At 44.3% G+C, this 23,110-nt stretch overlaps 1 protein-coding gene across 7 annotated transcripts in view; it reads right to left on the bottom strand.

Annotated features, from left to right (window-relative positions):
• Positions 1-23,110, bottom strand: part of tns1b (tensin 1b) — a 298,140-nt gene that overhangs the window by 120,767 nt on the left and 154,263 nt on the right. The window contains exon 1 of one of the 7 annotated variants that reach the window (XM_029634852.2): positions 13,177-13,739. The exons of 5 other annotated variants lie outside the window; for them this stretch is intronic. In XM_029634852.2, coding sequence (XP_029490712.1) covers positions 13,177-13,197 — 21 coding nt within the window. In that variant the 5' untranslated portion in view covers positions 13,198-13,739. Of the gene's footprint in view, positions 1-11,901; positions 12,009-13,176; positions 13,740-23,110 lie in introns of those variants that run through there. One more of the 7 variants, XM_029634940.2, reaches the window with a different exon arrangement.

Genomic DNA, 23,110 nt, shown 5'->3' with positions numbered 1-23,110 from the left:
TGCCCTGAATCTATTCTACCACGGCCAGAAATCTGCTCCTTTAATTCTCTGTCCCAAACGCACGAGACAACCAGTTCTTATACCCTTATCCTACTCCTCCTCTGTTCCTCTGGTGATGTAGAGGTTAACCCAGGCCCTGTAGCCCCCAAATCCACATCTATTCCCAAGGTGCTATTGTTTTTTGACTTCTGTAATCGTAAAAGTCTTGGTTTCATGCATGTTAACATCAGAGCCTCCTCCCTAAGCTTGTTTTATTCACTGCTTGAGCACACTCCACCAACTGTGATGTCCTAGTCATGTCTGAAACTTGACTTAGGAAGGCCACAAAAAATAGAACTGCCAAAGGGGGTGGAGTTGCAATCTACTGTAGAGATAATCTGCAGAGTGCTGTCATCCTATTCAGGTCTGTGCTCAAACAGTTTAAGCTTCTACTTTTAAAAATCCAAGTCTCTTGCCGCTTGTTATAGACCCCCCTCAGCCCCCAGCTGGGCCCTGGACACCATATTTGAATTAGTTGCCCCCCATTTATCTTCAGAGTTTGTACTGTTAGGTGACCTAAACTGGGATATGCTTAACACCCCAGCCGTCCTACAATTTAAGGTAGATGCCCTCAATCTCACACAAATTATCAAGGAACCTACCAGGTACAACCCTAAATCCGTAAACACGGGCACCCTCATTGATATTATCCTAACCATCCTGCCCTCAAAATACACCTTTGCTGTCTTTAACCAGGATCTCAGCGATCACTGCCTCATTGCCTGCGTCTGTAATGGGTCCGCGGTCAAACGACCACCCCTCATCACTGTCAAACACTCCCTAAAACACTTCAGGGAGCAGGCCTTTCTAATCAACCTGGTCCAGGTATCATGGGAGGATATTGACCTCATTCCGTCAGTAGAGGATGCCTGGTTATTCTTTAAAATGTGCTTTCCTCACCATCTTAAATAAGCATGCCCCATTCAAAAAATGTAGAACTAAGTACAGATTTAGCCCTTTGGTCACTCCAGACTTGACTGCCCTTGACCAGCATGAAAACATCCTGTGACGTACTGCATTATAGCATCCAATAGCCCCCGCAATATGCAACTTTTCAGGGAAGTTAGGAACCAATATACACAGGCAGTTAGGAAAGCAAAGGCTAGATTTTTCAAACAGAAATGTGCATCCTGTTGCACAAACTCCAAAATGTCCAGGGACACTGTAAAGTCCATGGAGAATAAGAGCACCTCCTCCCAGCTGCCCACTGCACTGAGGCTAGGAAACACTGTCACCACTGATAAATCTGAGAATTTCAATAAGCATTTTTCTACAGATGGCCATGCTTTCACCTGGCAACCTCTACCCCGGTCAACAGCTCTGCACCCCTCACAGCAACTTGCCCAAGCCTCCCCCTTTCTCCTTCACCCAAATCCAGATAGCTGATGTTCTGCAAGACCTGCAAAATCTGGAAACCTACACATCAGCTGGGCTAGACAATCTGTACCCTCTCTTTCTAAAATTATCCGTCGCAATTGTTGCAACCCCTATTACTGGCTTGTTCAACCTCTCATTCATATCATCTGAGATCCCTAAAGATTGGAAAGCTGCCGCGGTCATCCCCCTCTTCAAAGGGGGAAACACTCTAGACCCAAACTGTTACAGACCTATCTATCCTACCCTGCCTTTCTAAAGTCTTTGAAAGCCAAGTTAATAAACAGATCACCGACCACTTCGAATCCCACCGTACCTTCTCCGCTATGCAATCTGGTTTCTGAGCTGGTCATGGGTGTACCTCAGCCACGCTAAGGTCCTAAACAATATCATAACCGCCATCTATAAAAGACAGCTGTGCAGCTGTCTTCATCGACCTGGCCAAGGTTTTCAACTCTGTCAATCACCACATTCTTATCAGCAGACTCATCAGCCTTGGTTTCTCAAATGACTGCCTAGCCTGGTTCACAAGCTACTCAGATAGAGTTCAATGTGTCAAATTGTCTGGACCTCTGGCAGTCTCTATGGGGGACTCTTTTCTCTGTATATATCAATGATGTCGCTTTTGCTGCTAGTGATTCTCTGATCCACCTCTACGCAGACGACACCATTCGGTATACTTCTGGCCCTTCTTTGGACATGTGTTAACAAACCTCCAGACGAGCTCCAATGCCATACAACACTCCTTATGTGGCCTCCAACTGCTCTTAAATGCAAGTAAAACTAAATGCATGCTCTTCAACCGATCGCTGCCCGCACTCGCCCGCCCGTCTATCATGAATACACTGGATGGTTCTGACTTAGAATATGTGGACAACTACAAATACCTAGGTGTCTGGTTAGACTGTAAACTCTCCTTCCAGATTCACATTAAGCATCTTCAATCCAAAATTAAATCTAGAATCGGCTTCCTATTTCTCAACAAAGCATCCTTCACTCATGCTGCCAAACATACCCCCATAAAACTGACTATCCTACAGATCCTTGACATCGGCAATGTCATTTACAGAATAGCCTCCAACACTCTACTCAGCAAATTGGATGTAGTTTATCACAGTGCCATCCGTTTTGTCACCAAAGCCTCATATACTACCCACCACTGCATCCTGTATGCTCACGTTGGCTGGCCCTCGTTTCATATTTGTCGCCAAATCCACTGACTCCAGGTCATCTATACGTTTTTGCTAGGTAAAGCTCCGCCTTATCTCAGCTCACTGGTCGCCATAGCACACACTCCAGCAGGTGTATTTCACTGAAAGAGCCCCTGAAGAACTCCTGCTTTGGCCGCCTTTCCTTCCAGTTCTCTGCTGCCAATGACTGGAACGAAATGCAAAAATCACTTATATCTCCCTCACTAAATTTAAGCATCAGCTGTCAGAGCAGCTCACAGATCATTGCACCTGTACACAGCCCATCTGTAAATAGCCCACCCAACTACCTCATCCCCATATTGTTAAAATATTTTTTTGCTCCTTTGCACCCTAGTATCTCTACTTGCACATTCATCATCTGCACATCTATCACTCCAGTGTTTAATTGCGAAATTGTAATTATTTTGCCACTGGCCTATTTATTGCCTGACCTCCCTAATCTTACTACATCTGCACACACTGTATATAGATTTTTCTATTGTGTTATTGACTGTACGTTTGTTTATCCCATTTGTAACTCTGTGTTGTTTGTGTCGCACTGCTTTGCTTTATCTTGGCAAGGTCGCAGTTGTAAATGAGAACTTGGCCTACCTGGTTAAATAAAGGTGAAAAAACAACAAAACAAAAAAGAAAAACATTTAGCAACACTGAAGGGCCAGGCAAGGGGATGGATGTGAGGAACATCTGCGAGAGAGAGAGAGAGAGAGAGAGAGAGAGAGAGAGAAAGAGAGAGAAAGAGAGAGAACGAGAGATAAGAGAGAGAGAGAGAGAGAGAGAGAGAGAGAGAGAGAGAGGGTGAGAGAGAGAGGGGAGAGAGAGTTAGACAGAGAGACAGGGACAGGCAGACAGACAGAGAGAGAGACAGAGAGAGAGACAGAGAGAGAGCGCACATGGCAGAGGGGTGAAAGAGGGGTGTGGAATAGAGCAGGCTTTGACACACTCTAATTCCCTGCCATGTTTATTCTCCCTGGCGAGGAGAGGCCTGCTGCGTCTTCAACAGGGCCGCCTGTTCATTCTCACTCCATCTTTGTTTGGCAGAACTACTGTCACACGGCAGAGAAGCTATGCCTTATTTCTTTTGTTACTGCACAGTGAGGTCACACTTCCTCCAGACTCTTCAATGTGACATGTGGGATCAAGTCTTATTTACCAATGAGGTGATTTGCACATTGCCATGTTTTTATTGTTTGGCAAATGGCCAAGCATTGAGTACCCCATGGAGACAGTGAAAGAGGGGAAAAGGGGAGGCAGAAACAAGGAGAGCAAGAAAGTGGTAGCCTGATCACAGATCTGTATGTGTGGCCATAGGAGTTGGCAAGACAGCACAAACTGATCTGGGAACAGGCTAAAAAGGTTGGTTATTGCTTAGGATACAGATAACAGAGGGGAAGGTGAAGGTTAATCTCCAATCACGAGGGAGACTTGTGTGTATGAGGGTAATAGTGGATTCCTGCCATGAAACAATATCAGAGTCACAAGTTTTTCGAACATTTACATTTACATTTAAGTCATTTAGCAGACGCTCTTATCCAGAGCGACTTACAAATTGGTGCGTTCACCTTAAGACATCCAGTGGAACAGCCACTTTACAATAGTGCATCTAAATATTTTAAGGGGGGGGGGGGGTGAGAAGGATTACTTTATCCTATCCTAGGTATTCCTGAAAGGGGTGGGGTTTCAGGTGTCTCCGGAAGGTGGTGATTGACTCCGCTGTCCTGGCGTCGTGAGGGAGTTTGTTCCACCATTGGGGGGCCAGAGCAGCGAACAGTTTTGACTGGGCTGCGCGGGAACTGTACTTCCTCAGTGGTAGGGAGGCGAGCAGGCCAGAGGTGGATGAACGCAGTGCCCTTGTTTGGGTGTAGGGCCTGATCAGAGCCTGGAGGTACTGAGGTGCCGTTCCCCTCACAGCTCCGTAGGCAAGCACCATGGTCTTGTAGCGGATGCGAGCTTCAACTGGAAGCCAGTGGAGAGAGCGGAACATGAACCTACAAGAACGGGCCACCGCCTTGATGTTAGTTGAGAACGACAGGGTGTTGTCCAGGATCACGCCAAGGTTCTTAGCGCTCTGGGAGGAGGACACAATGGAGTTGTCAACCGTGATGGCGAGAACATGACCAAGCAATGGAAGAACATAATGCCCATATGATCAAATGTAAGAAAGTAAAATGCGATAGGTACGTGTATGAGTATTTCATTGTAGTACACCTTATTGTAAAATTGCAATGTATTGTGTTGTAGCTTATCATAATATGTGTAAGTCTAAGTCTATAGGGATATGGCAACATTAGATTACTCACCCTTGGTTCCCCTGAGCTGACATACAGTACTATAACTCAATTTGACTATCATTGCCTTAGTCAAGCCTTGGAAAGCAATAGTTATTTTGTCTCTCAGGGAGCTGTGGCAGGCTGAGACAGGCTAGCACTGACAGGCAGGCAGGCAGCCTGGCTGGCATTTAGCACATTTGTGGAGAAGAGTTATGGGGATACAGAAATCCCCTTCGCGGGCAGGTGGGCTGGTTTGATGCTCCGGGTCTAGTTTTGGAAACACGGTGACAGCAGACTAACTGGCACAAAACATGAGTTATCTCTCATTGGCGTCTGAGGTCTCTGGTGAGATAGATGGGTGAATGTCTATGTCTTTCTCTATCCCTCATACAGACATGGGTGCGCCACACGACAAAGACACGCGTGCATACACACATGCTGAATAAGTACAAACTGTTCACACACACACACACTCCCTTATAACCACAATTTTGTTTGCACACAATCGCTCAGAATTGCTGATGTGCAAATAAATAAGTCCATAATTGACTCCATTAGAGCAATATTGATACAGTACATACACATTTCTGGGACGCCAACTGCATACCTTCGCTCAAATAAGCATTAATCACCGCAGTTTCATTCCAGAGCCAATGTTGAAATGTTAGTGAGCAGAGCAAATAAACTCTTCCATTTGGGGAACCTAGAAAGAGTTACACTTTTCAGTAAAGTTTGTGGGGCCTGTCTCTGTTTGTGGTTCCCTTTATGGAGTTTGGAGAAAACACATCTATGCTACACACACACACACACAGAAACACACACACACACACACAGAACACACACACACACACACACACACACACACACACACACACATATACATGCAAACACAATGTACAGCATACCTGCTTGCACACTCAAAGACTAATACGGTCATTGAACTTTTTATACAAGTCTCCATTTCTGCTCCTGGAAGGTAAATCATAACATTGTACTCTATGACACTGTTGCCAATTGTGACTATAATATCGCAGCCGAATGTGAGGGCAAGAGTCTATGTCAACCCTAGTTTCTCTGTTGAAGATCAGTTGACTGCTCCATGCTGGCTGCATGACCAGCCCTGTAGTTTTAGTGCTACTGGTCTGGATGGTGAATATTTGCAGCATGGAAGGATCCAGACCTGGCAAGGTGTTTCCTGCCTTTTTTCCAATACTAAAGTCCCTCCATCAATCAAGGCAGAAAAAGCAAACAAGAACACAAGGGCTTTCTGATGAAACCGTGGAAACAGCTAGGGCCTGCATTCCATAAACATTCCACAGGGAGACTGAGGGCCGGATAAGAGAGAGTGAGAGAGAGAGAGACCTCATGGGAGGGGATGTTACGTGGAACACAACCCCCCTTCCCCGCACTAAACTGTTGGCGTGCACCCATGGTTCCCAGGGAGAGAATATTTCACATAGCGTTCGGGGAGTCGTCTGGAGTTTTGGGAGGAGTAGGGGTGGGGGATGCACATGCTGGCTGATGATAATGATGGGTGGGATAGGGACAAAGCAAGAGGGTACCTACCTTCTACCTAGCCTCTCTAGCCTTTGCAAGAAAGGTCTATACCAGGGCATTGGCAACATGCGTGCGTACTTTTAAAAAAAATGTATCATTATGTTCCGGCACCTTGACCATCCGCTCCAGACAAAAACCGTCCCGCTGCTGAACAAAAATATAAACGCAACATGCAACAATTTCAAAGATTTTACTGAGTTACAGTTCATATAAGGAAATCAGTCAATTGAATTAAATTCATTAGGCCCTAATCTATGGATTTCACATGACTGGTAATACAGATATGCTACTAATGGTCAAAGATACCTTGAAAAAAATAGGTGGGGCCGTGGATCAGAAAACCAGTCAGTATCTGGTGTGACTACCATTTGCCTCATGCAGCACGATACATCTCCTTCGCGTAGAGTTGATCAGGCTGTTGTTTGTGGCCTGTGGAATGTTGTCCCTCTCCTCTTCAATAGCTGTGCGAAGTTGCTGGATATTGGTGGGAACTGGAACACGCTGTCGCACACATCGATCCAGAGCATTCCAAACACGGCCTCAAGATCTTGTCACGGTATCTCTGTGAATTCAAATTACCATCAATAAAATGCAAATGTGTTCATTGTCCGTAGCTTAACCCCAGCGCCACCATGGGGCACTCTGTTCACAACATTGACATCAGCAAACCGTTCGCTCACACGCCCACACGATGCCATATATGTGTTGTGCGGTTGTGAGGCAGGTTGGACTTACTGCCAAATTTTCTAAAATGACATTGGTGGAGAAATGGTAGAGAAATGAACATGGTTAATAATTAACATTCTCTGGTGGACGATCCTGCAGTCAGCATGCCAATTGCACGCTCACCCTCAAAACTTGCGACATCTGTGGCATTGTGTTGTGTGACAAAACTGCACATTTTGGAGTGACCTTTTATTGTCCCCAGCACAAGGTGCACCTGTGGAATAATCACGCTGTTTAATCAGGTTCTTGATATGCCACTGCTGGCAGGTGGATGGATTATCTTGGCAATGGAGAAATGCTCACTAACAGGGATATATACATGTTTTTTTTATTTTTTATTTTACTTTTATTTAACCAGGCAAGTCAGTTAAGAACACATTCTTATTTTCAATGACGGCCTGGGAACAGTGTTAACTGCCTGTTCAGGGGCAGAACGACAGAATTGTACCTTGTCAGCTAGGGGGTTTGAACTCGCAACCTTCCGGTTACTAGTCCAACGCTCTAACCACTAGGCTACCCTGCCGCCCCATGTATGTATGAGAGAAATAAGCTTTTAGTGCGCATAGAACATCTTTTCAACTCATGAAACGTTGGACCAACACTTTACATGTTGCATTTATATTTTTGTTCAGTGTAGTTCCCTACCTCTGGTCTATACTATCTAGCCATGCTGGATAGTATAGTATTAGAGTCTTAGTTTCTTAGTTGCATTTGTAACTAGTTTTCTTGAATGTACAGTAGGATCTCTATTGATCACTATTGATGTGGGAATGGGCATCATTCAACCTCTGTCAGTTGTGAATTACTCTAGACTCCAATAGGTTTGTAGAGGGCAAACTATGAGTTGTAAACTATAGATTCAAAACAATCACTGTACACCAAAACACAATGTTAAGGACATAACCACCATGAATGTGATCTTATATAGTATTCTATTCTACTCCCTGGGGTCGTCAGAGAAGTCACTTTCAATAAGCATAATGGTGCAGTCATGTGAGCCGGGCTCCATATTTGACTGACGGTGTCCCAGGAGGGTCAAACAGGGCCATGGATGACTCAGTTCTACTACGGTGGTGGGATGTGGTTGAAGAGACAAAATACAGCGAGCCATTGATTCTGACAGAACTGGCAACCGACAGGGCTGCCATTTTACTGTAATCAACGGGGACAATGTTACCCGCAGCCACAAATGTAAACCCCCTTGTCAAGCTTACAGGCCGCGGCAAATGCTGGGATTGCGAACAGAGGAGCGGAAACAGGGTCTCGTTCTCCTCTTTTATCCCTTTCCTTCACTCCCTTCCAGCAGCAACCACTGGTCAATAAAGAGCCGTTATGTGAGGCGAGACCGCCGTCTTAATTGCATGGAGGCATTTTGGAGAAATCAGCTATTATTAAATGTCTGGGCCCCATTAAGGGGTATTATAGGGGCTCTGGATGGCCTTAGTCTTGAGGAGCTGGCATGGCACTAGACTTTGTTGGTGGAGAACCGTGAGACCTTTAGATCACATTGTGCACCATGTGTGACTAGAGTATAGAAATAGGATGAGGTTGAGCCCTGACACTGATCTAAGGTCAGTTTTAAATTGTGCTATGTACAATTTGTTACTTTACAAGTCATTGGGCAATCTTCATAACATATGATGACAATGGGGCTGTAGGCAATATAATTACTTCAGTCCTGCTCTTCTTTTAAGTGTTACCGAAACACACACCTGTAAAGCATACCAGACAACACATGGCATGACATTCATTTGCACAATTACGGTCGCAATGGATTTTTTTTTTAGTTACAGTACACCATTCTCTTGAACAACATAGCATTATTATACTTTAAAAAATATAAAAAAATCATTACCTTTTCATAGACACGTGAGTGGGCATATTTTGGTCACAGTTGGCTTTTCACTGTTTAACTGGCAACTCTTAGTCATGAGTTATCGTGACCTTCTTTAAGGTTACTTTGCCATGAGATGTTCTGACCCTCTGTCAGGTGACAACTGAATGGACAACTATTCACTATGCCCAGAACAACACACCGGATGTTTTCACCCAATCTCCTCAACAAACCTCCCTTTAGGGTCGGTCAACAGTTTTACTGTAGAGGAACCAAAAGTCTTTAAAGTAGCCATGTGTAACATTAGCTTATCCCCCTTCAAGTATATGGGACCTTCAGAAAACATGGCCCTGTGCCCTCAAAGATTTTATTCATCTCACTAAAAGCCAGACTGTAAACAATTAACCGTTGACACATGTATTAGTGCAGTGCTAATGTCTGCCTCATAACGTGTGCCAACGTTAAAGCAGCGTTGAATCTGATGGAGTGCATACCGAGGCTGGTTGTGTTTTTCAATCAACTGGGCACAGTATATGATGACGTACACTGTCTGATGTGCTGCCGTTTCTTGTCTCTCTCTGGAACATTATCGACTTCAGGCCTCAAACTCAAGCCAATGTGTTTACTTCTCCTTTGTCCTTTCCTTCTAATCAGCAACTTAGAACAGTCTCCCCCTAGCCAATCAATGATTGTACAATAATATATAAATTACGTGCCACAGAGGAGAAAGAACAGACTCTGTTGTGGCCCTTGCTTGCTCTCACCTTTGGAGCCCTACAACTAGCATTATAGCACGTTATCACCTTCTGTGTGAGTTTCCTCGTATGATGCAGAGAAGCTCACACTTTTGGTCTCTGGAGAGAAACACATGTTGAACTAATTTAAGGGGACACTATGAGGATATGCATGACTTCCATATGGACAGGCATGACTGTCTCTGAATCTCTTTAAGGAAGGGTGAGGAGTTATAGAGGCTTAGATTGTAATCTGATCCCTGGGTTAAAAAGACATTCCCCTACCAGTAACTATGTGGGGCCCAGGTGTCAACTAGTGACAGCAGGTAGTTGTTGGAGATGTCTCTCGTCAAACTGTTCCTGTAAACCAATCACAGTGTATCTGGCTTATAACTTTAAAGTGCTGGAACATGTTTAAAACAGGCCCAGAAAAAAATAACTCCTAAATAACTTCTACCAGATCATAACAAACCGTATGTTTTGGATGATTTACCTAATGTTGATAATAGGATAGCACTATGTTCTGTAGAGACATTCAAATGGTGGACCGTTATCTTTCCTGGGGAGGGATTGAAACACATCCACACGCACAGACTGCACCGAAACATAGATGACAGACGTGATTAGCCATCACACACAGTACACTCGCACGCGCTTGAACACACACACAGAAGCTGTACTTATGTTTACCATCAAGGAAGAGGAAAATAACACAGTGCGGGAGGGGAGGAGGAATGAAGCTGGCGCTGCTAAAATACACAACAGGAATGTAAACAAAGTGGTGCCGCACAAGATACGGTGTTCCCGTTTTACAGATACGGAGTGAGGGGCTACAGACGTAGGATCTTAATTTGAGCCAGTTTGCTCCATTAGGAAAATAATCCTGCACTAACAATAATTATATTATGTAAATTATTATGTGGATTATAATTGATGTACATTTTTGTAGGGGTTGATACATTTTCCCTAACGGAAAATCTAATTTCAAAGTGGAAATTCTAAGCTTTAGAAGCCTTTTTAAACCTCAAATACACTACAAGTTTAAAATGTCCTGTCCATTGCAGGAAAGTTCTCCAGCAACAGGGCGATCAAATTAGGATCCTACACCTGTATGATAAACTCTTGTTCCCCTGATTGCAGTGTGTGTGTGTGTGTGTGTGTGTGTGTGTGTGTGTGTGTGTGTGTGTGTGTGTGTGTGTGTGTGTGTGTAGGGCGGCACACAATTGGCCCAGCGTCATCTGGGTTTGGTCGGGGTAGGCCGTCATTGTAAATAAGAATTTGTTCTTAACTGACTTGCCTAGTTAAATAAAGGTTAAATAAATAAAAAATGATAATAATAAAAAAGAGAAATATCCACGAAATGCAACAAGCCCCAAAGTTCCATAATGGGACATTTTTAAACAGACATTCATCAAACAACAATCCTTACCACACAGTACAAAGCATTGCTCTGCCAAAATCCTCATCCAAATGTTTTAGGGGCAGAGTACAATGGTGGACCTGGAATTCTAAAGTGCTCTTAAATCACAATTAGAGGCAAGCAGCGCAAATAAGAAGAATGCTCTACATTCTACAGGATCTCAGTATACAGTCTATATGGTTATAGAACATGATGTGAGACATTTTCACACACACACACACACTCTCTCTCACACTCAAAACTCACACACCCCTTCATCACCCGCTCTCGCTCTAAAACGCAACTCTACTATTCATCGGTTTCCCTGGCTCGCTCGGTGATACAGTATTTTGTTGCATGGGGACATCTATCGCGACGTGTCCGACGTGGACTGCAGCAAAGCTTGGCTAACAGAGAGAACGTGAAAATAAATATGCTTCTACGACAAAACTGAAACCAAGTCTCTCTCTGGTTCCCTGCCAATGGATGCTATAGGTACTGTATTCCTACGCAAAACAAGCTTCATCCCAATGTTCTAGTGAGACGGTCCATATTGGTTCACATTTCTCTTGGCCATACATTAACAAGGAATTCCTGATATGGTGAGGCAAGCGGTGAGGAATTCTGTCCAGGACTGGGCTAATAATGGGAAGAAGCAAGAGGAGGAGAGATACTTGGAGACTGATGAACAGGGGTGCGCCTCACTCAAACACACATACACACATCTGCACACACACACACAGAATGTTGTATACATTACCTCTGAGATGTCTTTAAGAGCAAACACTGCTCATTTCCCACGAGCTCCAAACTCACTGATGAATACTCTCTAAGTTTTCTGCCTATGCTGTTGCTCTTTTCCCCCCCAATTTGAGGCAAATTGGATGCAATTGCATCTGCTATAAGAGCCAAAAATTCCCAAACTGCTGTTAGTTTCTCACGGTTGAGACAGAGTGACTGTGGTTATTATTGGACAGGGAGCAGGGTCAGGGTCTAGTGTAGGGTGCTGCGTGGACACATCACACACACACACACACACACACACACACACACACACACACGCACGCACGCACACACACCTCTGACTTCTCAAACAACATACACACATACACAGCTTATACATTTAAGGAGAATGACTTCATGCAGTATGTCTCACCTCACAAGCATTATAAGGTATTATTTATATATATGGATGGACCCACAACTACATATATGGAGCCTCTTAGTCAAAAGGGGAATGAGCTACAGTAGAGGCAGAGATAACGGTACAGGGGAGAGGCAGGTCCGGCAGCACATGCAGACCCAGACCCACACACACAAACAACCCTCAAGGGGAACACCTATTGCCCGCCACTTACAGCCATATTTGTCATTCCTGTCAGATACACACATAACTCTCCAACTTCCCCTCATTTTCTCTAACACACACCCTCAAAGACACACACACACACACACACACACACACACACACACACACACACACACACACACACACACACACACACACACACACACAAATAGATCCTTCAGTGAAGGGGGCAAAAGCCATTTTAAGTCCTGAGAACAAGCTCTGAACAGTTTGACAACACGGGACCACCCAAAGCATGCTAAATGGACCAAAACACAATGGTACCAATAGACTAACTACTGTCTACCACATGGAAGTGCATGTAGTGAACTGAAAGGTGATCCTCTATTTCACATGGACAGTGCACACACTCCTGTTCCCTTCTCATTCTGTCTCATTATTCTCGTTATGCCTGTCTGTCTGTCTGTCTGTCTGTCTGTCTGTCTGTCTGTCTGTCTGTCACACACACAGACACACACACATCTGAGAGCACTTAGAACTTGCTGTTTCTTTATGCAGAACAAGCAAACACAGTGTGCCACTGCCAGGGGTTGCTATTCCATTCACCGCTGGAGTTGCACAACCTAGACCGGAGACTACCTAGCTCAAATCCCAGACATAACTACCGGGTAAACAAGCGCTCTCCTCACAAACGAGAGGAGCGTGGGACCAGCCTGTTCTTCTTACCTGATACACAGCCGTAGCCATCCTCTCTCACCGTCTCTTTCTCTCCCTCTCTTTCACTCGTTCCTTCTTTTGCTGTTTCCACGTTTAGTGCGACATCGTCCTTTCTTTCAGTGTGCAGAGAGGCAGAGAATGGCTTGCTTTGTCGGCGTGCACACTAGATGGGGTAATCCAAAGGCTGCCTACCTAGGCTGGAGAGATCGTGGAGGTGTGTGTGAGAGAGAGAGAGAGAGAGAGAGAGGTATGTATTTTTCTGGCTTCACAAGGCTCCACGCTAATAGCTCTGGCTTTTCGTTCCTCTCTCCCTCTTGCCAGAAAAATGAGCATAGAAATGTCTCAAGTCTCTTTATACGGTCAAGTGCCACGAAGAGGGCCAAATAGTGAGCCCTAACACCCAAGATCTGGAACAGCACACTGCAGCACTCAGCACCAACAAATTGGGAAAGTCTGGCTGCGGGCTATTGCTAATCCCCCCTTTCTCTCTCTCCGCTCTCTCGCTATTTCTCTCCTTGCTCTCCTCCCTCTCACTTAGTCACTCCTTCCTCCTTTACTCTCTCTCTCACTCTGAGCACATGCTCGCAAGCAAGGAGAGAGGGAAAAAAAACATCAGAAGTATATCTAGGTACATTTCCCAAGGAGTGCAGGGGTTGGACTTGAGCTTGACACAAGACGAAAGTCCCCTTTTTTTCTCCCTCTCGTTGTTATCAGGTTCTCGGGTTACAGGTTAAATACGAGTTGACAAGCTCATGTCTTGCCTCTCTCTCCCTCTTTCACACACACATTCACAGACACAGTCACAAACACACACACAAACTGAGAAGCTTCAGAAAAGCTCCAATATCCCTTGAAACAATAGTTTAGTCCTGTAGGGACTTTCAAATGACTAAAATAGAGCCTGTGTAGTAATAATAATGGACCTACATTCATACAGATGTTGTTTACTGTATCCAGTGAAAGAGACCACCAGGGAGCGTAGAACTTTTTTGTTTAAAATGATGGATAGAGGATTATTTTGGGGAAATTTTGACGCAGAGGAAATATTACACATTTTCATTACATTGAAAATCAAATGTGGCAAAATGAGTTTGTCACCCCTGGTTTAGTCCCTTGTGTTCTAGTGATCTATTGATACTATGATTCTGTTTCATAAGGAAACAACAACAGACTTTCAGCTACTAAACATTGTGATTTACATTTAATGTAGTGCTTTTTCATGAAATCTAGTCAAAAATCGAAATCAAATTAGTGACAATTATCTACAGATTAAGGTAGCATAGAATACAGATCAACTTTAAAGCACCCCCCAACCCCCCAGAGGAAGTTGCCGCCACTATTTCACCTGTCCTAGAGAGGAAATCCACGTTAAGGTTTCAGCTCAGACGAACTACTTATTCATGAATTGGGTGTGGTAATTTCCACAAGGAAATTACGGCACTGACAGTAGTCGTTGTAGCTAGCTAGCATGCTAACCTTATCTAGCTAGCTAGATAGCTATATTGCTAATCTTATCTAGCTAGCTAATTGCTAATCTGTTGTTGCTGGGTTTTGACTTCCTCATCTATTGTTATCTCCAACGTTTTCGCATCTTCTGTACATTGCAGATGCGAATCCGCCATAGAAATAGTTTGAAATAATAAAATGAATCTCCGGTAAAATGGATAGTCATTCAAAGATAGCTGATGTGCGTTTTTCGACATTGTAAAGGACAAGGTGCAACCTTTGGTAGGTAAGCTGTTGGTAGGTTTCGGCCACGGTACAGCAAAGCCAAGCCAGCCCATGCAGGATTAAATGAGAGGTAAAACCCTGAAATTAAACAAATGTAGGCTGAAAATATTTAGTATATCATATCACAGGACAAGACACCGCATTCACATGGAATTGCACAAAGTGCACAATTCAGATATGTCACTTCAAGCCCAAATACAGTGGGGAGAACAAGTATTTGATACACTGCCGATTTTGCAGGTTTTCCTACTTACAAAGCATGTAGAGGAATCCGAAAATCCAGAAAATCACATTGTATGATTTTTAAGTAATTCATTTGCATTTTATTGCATGATATAAGTATTTGATCACCTACCAACCAGTAAGAATTCCGTCTCTCACAGATCTGTTAGTTTTTCTTTAAGAAGCCCTCCTGTTCTCCACTCATTACCTGTATTAACTGCATCTGTTTGAACTCGTTACCTGTATAAAAGACATCTGTCCCCACACTCAATCAAACAGACTTCAACCTCTCCACAATGGCCAAGACCAGATAGGGTGTAAGGACATCAGGGATACAATTGTAGACCTGCACAAGGCTTGGATGGGCTACAGGACAATAGGCAAGCAACTTGGTGAGAAGGAAGCAACTGTTGGCGCAATTATTAGGAAATGGAAGAAGTTCAAGATGACGGTCAATCACCCTCGGTCTGGGGCTCCATGCAAGATCTCACCTCGTGGGACATCAATGATCACGAGGAAGGTGAGGGATCAGCCCAGAACTACACGGCAGGACCTGGTCAATGACCTGAAGAGAGCTGGGACCACAGTCTCATTGAAAACCATTAGTAACACACTACCCCGTCATGGATTGAAATCTTGCAGCGCACGCAAGGTCCCCCTGCTCAAGCCAGCGCATGTCTAGGCCCGTCTGAAGTTTGCCAATGACCATCTGGATGATCCAGAGGAGGAATGGGAAACGGTCATGTGGTCTGATGAGACAAAAATAGAGCTTTTTGGTCTAAACTGTTTGGAGGAAGAAGAAGGATGAGTACAACCCCAAGAACACCATCCCAACCGTGAAGCATGGAGGTGGAAACATCATTCTTTGGGGATGCTTTTCTGCAAAGGGGACAGGACGACTACACCATATTGAGGGGAGGATGGATGGGGCCATGTATCGCAAGATCTTGGCCAACAACCTCCTTCCCTCAGTAAGAGCATTGAAGATGGGTCGTGGCAACTAAGGAGTGGCTCCGTAAGAAGCATCTCAAGGTCCTGGAGTGGCCTAGTCAGTCTCCAGACATGAACCCAATAGAACATCTTTGGAGGGAGCTGAAAGTCTGTATTGCCCAGCGACAGCCCCGAAACCTGAAGGATCTGGAGAACGTCTGTATGGAGGAGTGGGCCAAAATCCCTGCTGCAGTGTGTGCAAACCTGGTCAAGAACTACAGGAAACTTTTGATCTCTGTAATTGCAAACAAAGGTTTCTGTACCAAATTTTAAGTTCTGCTTTTCTGATGTATCAAATAATTATGTCATGCAATAAAATGCAAATTATTTACTTAAAAATCATACAATATGATTTTCTGGATTTTTGTTTTAGATTCCATTTCTCACAGTTGAAGTGTACCTATGATAAAAATTACAGACCTCTACATGCTTTGTAAGCAGGAAAACCTGCAAAATCGGCAGTGTATCAAATACTTGTTCTCCCCACTGTATATCATACTTGACAAAAATGATAACTATTGACTTCAATTGTTGAGCAACATCAATGGGTAAGCTCTGGCCATCGTCTTTCAGCTGGAAAAAGTGGATTTCTACTGGTGTGGGCTTTTAAGCCTTCAGGCTAAATAAATAATAAGCATAGTATAGGCAAAGAACCACAATGTCCAAAGCGGTGAGTCGACACATAACAGTAATATGTTAACCATCCTTATGTTGTAGTAGCTGTCATATCCTTTGACAATAACAATGACATCATATTTCCATAACCTCAAGAGTATATTTGACCACTACAACAAACAGTAGTTGACTCTCAACAAGCACGCTACCACTTATGCTTATATGGCAGACATTTTGGAACACACAATTACACTATGTTCCGCATGGAAAGATTGACCATCTTCTTTGAAGTTGGGTCGGAATAATTACATGGCAGCACTTTCAAAGTAACACCTAGGCTAGGAGTTCATTCCTGCAGTTGTGTTCACCAGATGCCTGTTCTGTATGTGTTGTTTAATCCACAATTAATGACAAGGAGTAGGAAGGAAGGGAGGAAGGAAGGAAGGGTGGGTGGATAGGTGGGTGAGTGGGTGGGGGGAGGTCACAATGCTTGTTGTATTAGCAACAAAACAACATGGTGGTTTACGTCAGCTAGCTAGCAAATACCACCATGTACAGTAAAGTAAATGAACGGACGAGACTCAATGGGTCTGGGAACTTCCCTGGTTTTTAAGGAGTGTGAATGTGTGTGAAGGCTATTCATAGGTGTGTTCAGTATCTTGGTGAGGTATGTGCAGTGTGTGTGAGAATATGCCTGAGTTAAGTGCTAATATGTTATGGGTCTGGCATATTTCCTGTGTCCTGGTTTTTATTAGCTGTATTATCCCCTTGTAGCTGCCTGTAATCAGCGCTGACACTGCCAGGACTCACCGTCAGGGAGGGAGGTGTCTGATGGGAGAGGTACAGTACAGCATCAGGGAAGAAAATACCAGTGTGCTTGTGGTGTGAAGGTATGAGCAAACAGACGCCTGCCGGAGCAAAATAGAGTAAAGATGTGCATACCACAGCTTTGCATTCCTGGAACGCCATCGAGAGGAAACATATAGAAACAGAATGACTAGACTAGACTAAACAAATTTATATTAGGTAAGTAAGACCATAGAACCTCTTGCTACACATCACCAGAACATCTTGCTACACATCACCAGAACATTTTGCTACACATCACCAGAACATCTTGCTACACATCACCAGAACATCTTGCTACACATCACCAGAACATTTTGCTACACATCACCAGAACATCTTGCTACACATCACCAGAACATCTTGCTACACATCACCAGAACATGTTGCTACACATCACCAGAACATCTTGCTACACATCACCAGAACATCTTGCTACACATCACCAGAAGATCTTGCTACACATCAACCAACCTTTTTATGACACTAACATAACAGTAATGTGAGGTTTGTGGATTGAACTGATTGGGTAAAAGATAATATAATTAAATAGAATATTTATTTTTGTTCATTGTCAAATGGAAATGTGTCTTTTATTGTCGACCCCCTTGACACTGCACACATACATATTTCTCCAAGATGGCGTAGCAGTCGGACGTGTGTGTTTGTCTTTGTCTTATCCCGTGTCTTATCCCATGTAAATAGACAGGTTTTTTGGTATATATCTTATTCTCACTTTCTATCTACGAACTAAATATACTTTCCTGCAACCCGCCTCACCCAATGTGGTACGGATCTGCTATTTTATTCCTTATAACTGGAATCTCCATCAGAAGCTAGCCAGCTAACTAGCTACTAGTCTTTGTTAGCCACGGCTAACGGTCTTCACCTTAAGCTCGGTCATCAGCCAGCCTTAGCTCGGAGAATAGCTGCCAGTCTGCAGAGCGCAATATCAACCCAGAGCATATTGGACTGCTTATCTCTACCACATCCCCAGATTCCTGCCGCTCTGGATCATTACACCGGATCATGTCAGCTAGCTAGCTGCAAACAAGTGGAAACTGTTAGCTAACGCCTCTGTCCCGAAGCAAGCACCAGATAGCTAATTCTAGGGCTACAAATCCTCTTTTGCCAATTGGCCTGGACCATTTATTGTCGACATGGAGCCCCGCCGATCCATCACGACTGGACTGCCGACGTGATCGCCCGATGTGGTCTCAACAGGCTATTCTATTACGATGTCACCGAAGAACCATCTCCAAGCCCTGGCCCGCTAGCTTTCTGAACACTATGTCCCCTGCTTGCCTAGTGTAGTAGGGACTACCGAACAGCACCCAGACTCACCTATTGCTGCTCTTTTGACCTTGTGATCACTCGGCTACACAGCTGATGCCCACTGGACTGTTTCAATAACACGGTACCCCATTTTGTTTACCTGTCGGCCCCAGCCTCGAACTCAGGTCCTGTATGTACCTAACTGACCCACTCTGCCCATTCATTGCCATTTGCCCGTTGTTGTCTTAGTTCTCCTGATCAACACCTGTGATTGCTTTATGCCTCTCTCTAATGTCAATATGCCTTGTCTACTGCTGTCTTGGCTAGTTCGAATTGTTTTCTTTCAATGTAGAGCCCTCAGTCCCACTCAACTTTCCTCAAATAGCTCTTTTGTCCCACGCCACACACATGTGGAGACCTCACCTGGCTTAACTAGTGCTTCCAGAGACAAAACTTCTCTCATCGTTTCTCAACACCTAGGTTTACCTCCACTGTACTCACATCCTACCATACCCTTGTCTGTACATTATGCCCTGAACCTATTCTATCACGCCCAGAAATCTGCTTGTTTGATTCTCTGTTCCCAATGCACTAAACGACCAGTTCTTATAACCTTTAGCCGTACCCTCATCCTACTCCTCCTCTGTTCCTCTGGTGATGTAGAGGTTAACCCAGGCCCTGTAGCCCCCAGGTCCAATTCTATTCCCCAGGCGCTATCATTTGTTGACTTATGTAAACGTAAAAGCCTTGGTTTCATGCATGTTAACATCAGAAGCCTCCTCCCTACGTTTGTTTTATTCATTGCTTGAGCACACTCCACCAACCCTGATGTACTAGTCGTGTCTGAATCCTGGCTTAGGAACAACACCAAAAATTCTGACTTTTCCAACCCAACTACAACATTTTCCGCCAAGATAGAATTGACAAAGGGGGCAGAGTTGCAATCTACTGCAGAGATCATGTCATGCTATCCAGGTCTGTGCCCAAACAGTTTGAGCTTCTACTTTTAAAAATCCACCTTTCCAGAAACAAGTCTCTAACTGTTGCCACTTTTTAAAGACTGGTTACTGGACACCATATGTGAATTAATGTGAATTAATTGCCCACCATTTATCTTCAGAGTTCGTACTGTTAGGTAACCTAAACTGGGATATGCTTAACACCCCAGATGCCCTACAATTTAAGGTAGATTCCCTCAATCTCACACAAATTATCAAGGAACCTACAAGGTAAAACCCTAAACCCGTAAACACGGGCACCCTCATAGATATCATCCTGACCAACCTGCCCTCTAAATACACCTCTGCTGTCTTCAACCAGGATCTCAGCAATCACTGCCTTATTGCCTGTGTCCGTAATGGGTCCATGGTCAAACGACCACCCCTCATCATTGTCAAATGCTCCCTAAAACACTTCAGCGAGCAGGCCTTTCAAATTGACTTGGCCCGGGTATCATGGAAGGATATTAACCTCAATCCGTCAGTAGAGGATGCCTGGTTATTCTAAAAGTGCTTTCCTCACCATCTTAAATAAGCTTGCCCTTTTCAAAAAATGTAGAACTAAGAACAGATACAGCCATTGGTTCGCTCCAGACTTGGAGTGAATCAAGACTGCCCTTGACCAGCACAAAAACATTATGTGGCGTACTGCATTAGCATTCAATAACCCCCGCGATATGCAACTTTTCAGGGAAGTTAGGAACCAATATACACAGGCAGTTAGGAAAAGAAAGGCTAGCTTTTTCAAACAGAAATTTGCAACATATAGCACAAACACCAAAAAGTTCTGGGACACTTTAAATTCCATGGAGAATAAGCTGCCCTCCCATCTGCCCACTGCACTGAGGCTAGGAAACATTGTCACCACCGATAAATCTACGATATTCGAGAATTTCAATTAGCATTTTTCTACGGCTGGCCATGCTTTCCACCTGGCTACCCCTATCCTGGCCAAACGCTCTGCACCCCCCACAGCAACTTGCCCAATCCTCCCTCACTTCTCCTTCACCCAAATACAGATAGCTAATGTTCTGAAAGAGCTGCAAAATCTGAACCCATACAAATCAGTTGGGCTAGACAATCTGGACCCTCTCTTTCTAAAATTATCCGCCGCAATTGTTGCAAGCCCTATTACTAGTCTGTTCAACCTCTCTTTCGTATCATCTGAGATCCCTAAAGACTGGAATGCTGCCGAGATCATCCTCAGCTTCAAAGGGGGAGACACTCTAGACCCAAACTGTTACAGACCTATATCTATCCTGCCTTGCCTTTCTAAAGTCTTCGAAAGCCAAGTTAACAAACAGATCACCAACCATTTCGATTCCCACCGTACCTTCTCCGCTAAGCAATCTGGTTTCTGAGCTGGTCATGGGTGCACCTCAGGCACGCTCAAGGTTCTAAACGACATCATAACCGCCATCGATAAAAGACAGTACTGTGCAGCCGTCTTCATCGACCTGGCCAAGGCTTTCGAATCTGTCAATCACCGCATTCTTATCGGCAGACTCAACAGCCTTGGTTTCTCAAATGACTGCCTCGCCTGCTTCACCAACTACTTCTCAGATTGAGTTCAGTGTGTCAAATCGGAGGGCATGTTGTCCGGACCTCTGGCAGTCTCTATGGGGGTGCACAGGTTAAATTCTCGGGCCAACTCTTTTCTCTGTATATATCAAAATGTCGCTCTTGCTGCTGGTGATTCTCTGATCCACCTCTACGCAGACGACACAATTCTGTGTACTTTTGGCCCTTCTTTGGACACTGTGTTAACAAAACTCAGAGCTTCAATGCCATACAACACTCCTTTCGTGGCCTCCAACTGCTCTTAAATGCAAATAAAACTAAATACATGCTCTTCAACCGATCGCTGCCCGCACCCGCCCGTGGGTGTGTGGACAACTACAAATACCTAGGTGTCTGGTTAGACTGTGAACTCTCCTTCCAGACTCACATTAAGGATCTCCAATCCAAAATTAAATCTAGAATCGGCTTCCTATTTCGCAACAAAGCATCCTTCACTTACGATGCTAAACATACCCTCGTAAAACTGACTATCCTACCGATCCTCGACTTCGGCGATGTCATTTACAAAATAGCCTCCAAAATAGCCTCCAACACTCTACTCAGCAAATTGGATGTAGTCTATCACAGTCCGTTTTGTCACCAAAGCCCCATATACTACCCACCAATGCAACCTGTATGCTCTCGTTGGCTGGCCCTCACTTCATATTTGTCACCAAACACACTGGCTCCAGGTCATCTATAAGTCTTTTCTATTTAAAGCCCCGCCTTATCTCAGCTCACTGGTCACCATAGCAGCACCCACCAGTAGCATGAGCTCCAGCAGGTATATTTCACTTGTCACCCCCAAATCCAACTCCTGCTTTGGCCGCCTTTCCTTCCAGTTCTCTGCTGCCAATGGCTGGAACGAATTGCAAAAATCACTGAAGCTGGAGACTTATATCTCCCTCACTAACTTTAAGCATCAGCTGTCAGAGTAGCTTACCGATCATTCCACCTGTACACAGCCCATCTGTAAATAGCCCACCCAACTACCTCATCCCCATATTGTTATTTATTATTTTGCTCCTTTGCACCCCAGTATCCCAGTATATCTACATGCATATCATCTTCTGCACATCTATCACTCCAGTGTTAATGCTAAATTGTAATTATTTCACCACAATGGCCTATTTATTGCCTTACCTCCCTAATCTTACTACATTTGCACACACTGTATATAGATTTTTTCTATTGTGTTATTGACTCTACGTTTGTTTATCCCATGTGCAACTCTGTGTTGTTTGTGTTGCACTGCTTTGCTTTATCTTGGCCAGGTTGCAGTTGTAAATGAGAACTTGGCCTACCTGGTTAAATAAAGGTTAAATAAATAAAAATATATAAAAAAATATAGTATACAGTTCAGGGCACTAAAAAGTTAGGTCACATTGGCAGAGCAATTGCCGCAATGCTTGTGCAACACAGAGCTCGATGATCTACCAGTGGCGGGTCAGCTGTAGTTAGCTGACCGGCATGCATGACCGCTCAGAACATGATGGCAGACAGAGAGATGGAGAGAGTTTCTGGGCGAGGACACAGGACACAGCTGTCTCTGTTCTAAGGCAGAGTCTCCTGAGGCTGACTCAGGGTTTCTCAACAACAACACCAGTCCCCCCGTGGAACATCAGAACAACGCCCAGGCAATGCTAGCGTGTAACAGCAAGTGAATGTCAACACCAGGGCTACATTGTACATTATTCAGGCCTGGT

The sequence above is a fragment of the Oncorhynchus nerka genome, linkage group LG1, assembly GCF_034236695.1.
Source record: "Oncorhynchus nerka isolate Pitt River linkage group LG1, Oner_Uvic_2.0, whole genome shotgun sequence".
NCBI classification, from domain to species: Eukaryota; Metazoa; Chordata; class Actinopteri; order Salmoniformes; family Salmonidae; genus Oncorhynchus; species Oncorhynchus nerka.
This window is presented reverse-complemented; position numbering and strand designations above follow the sequence as displayed.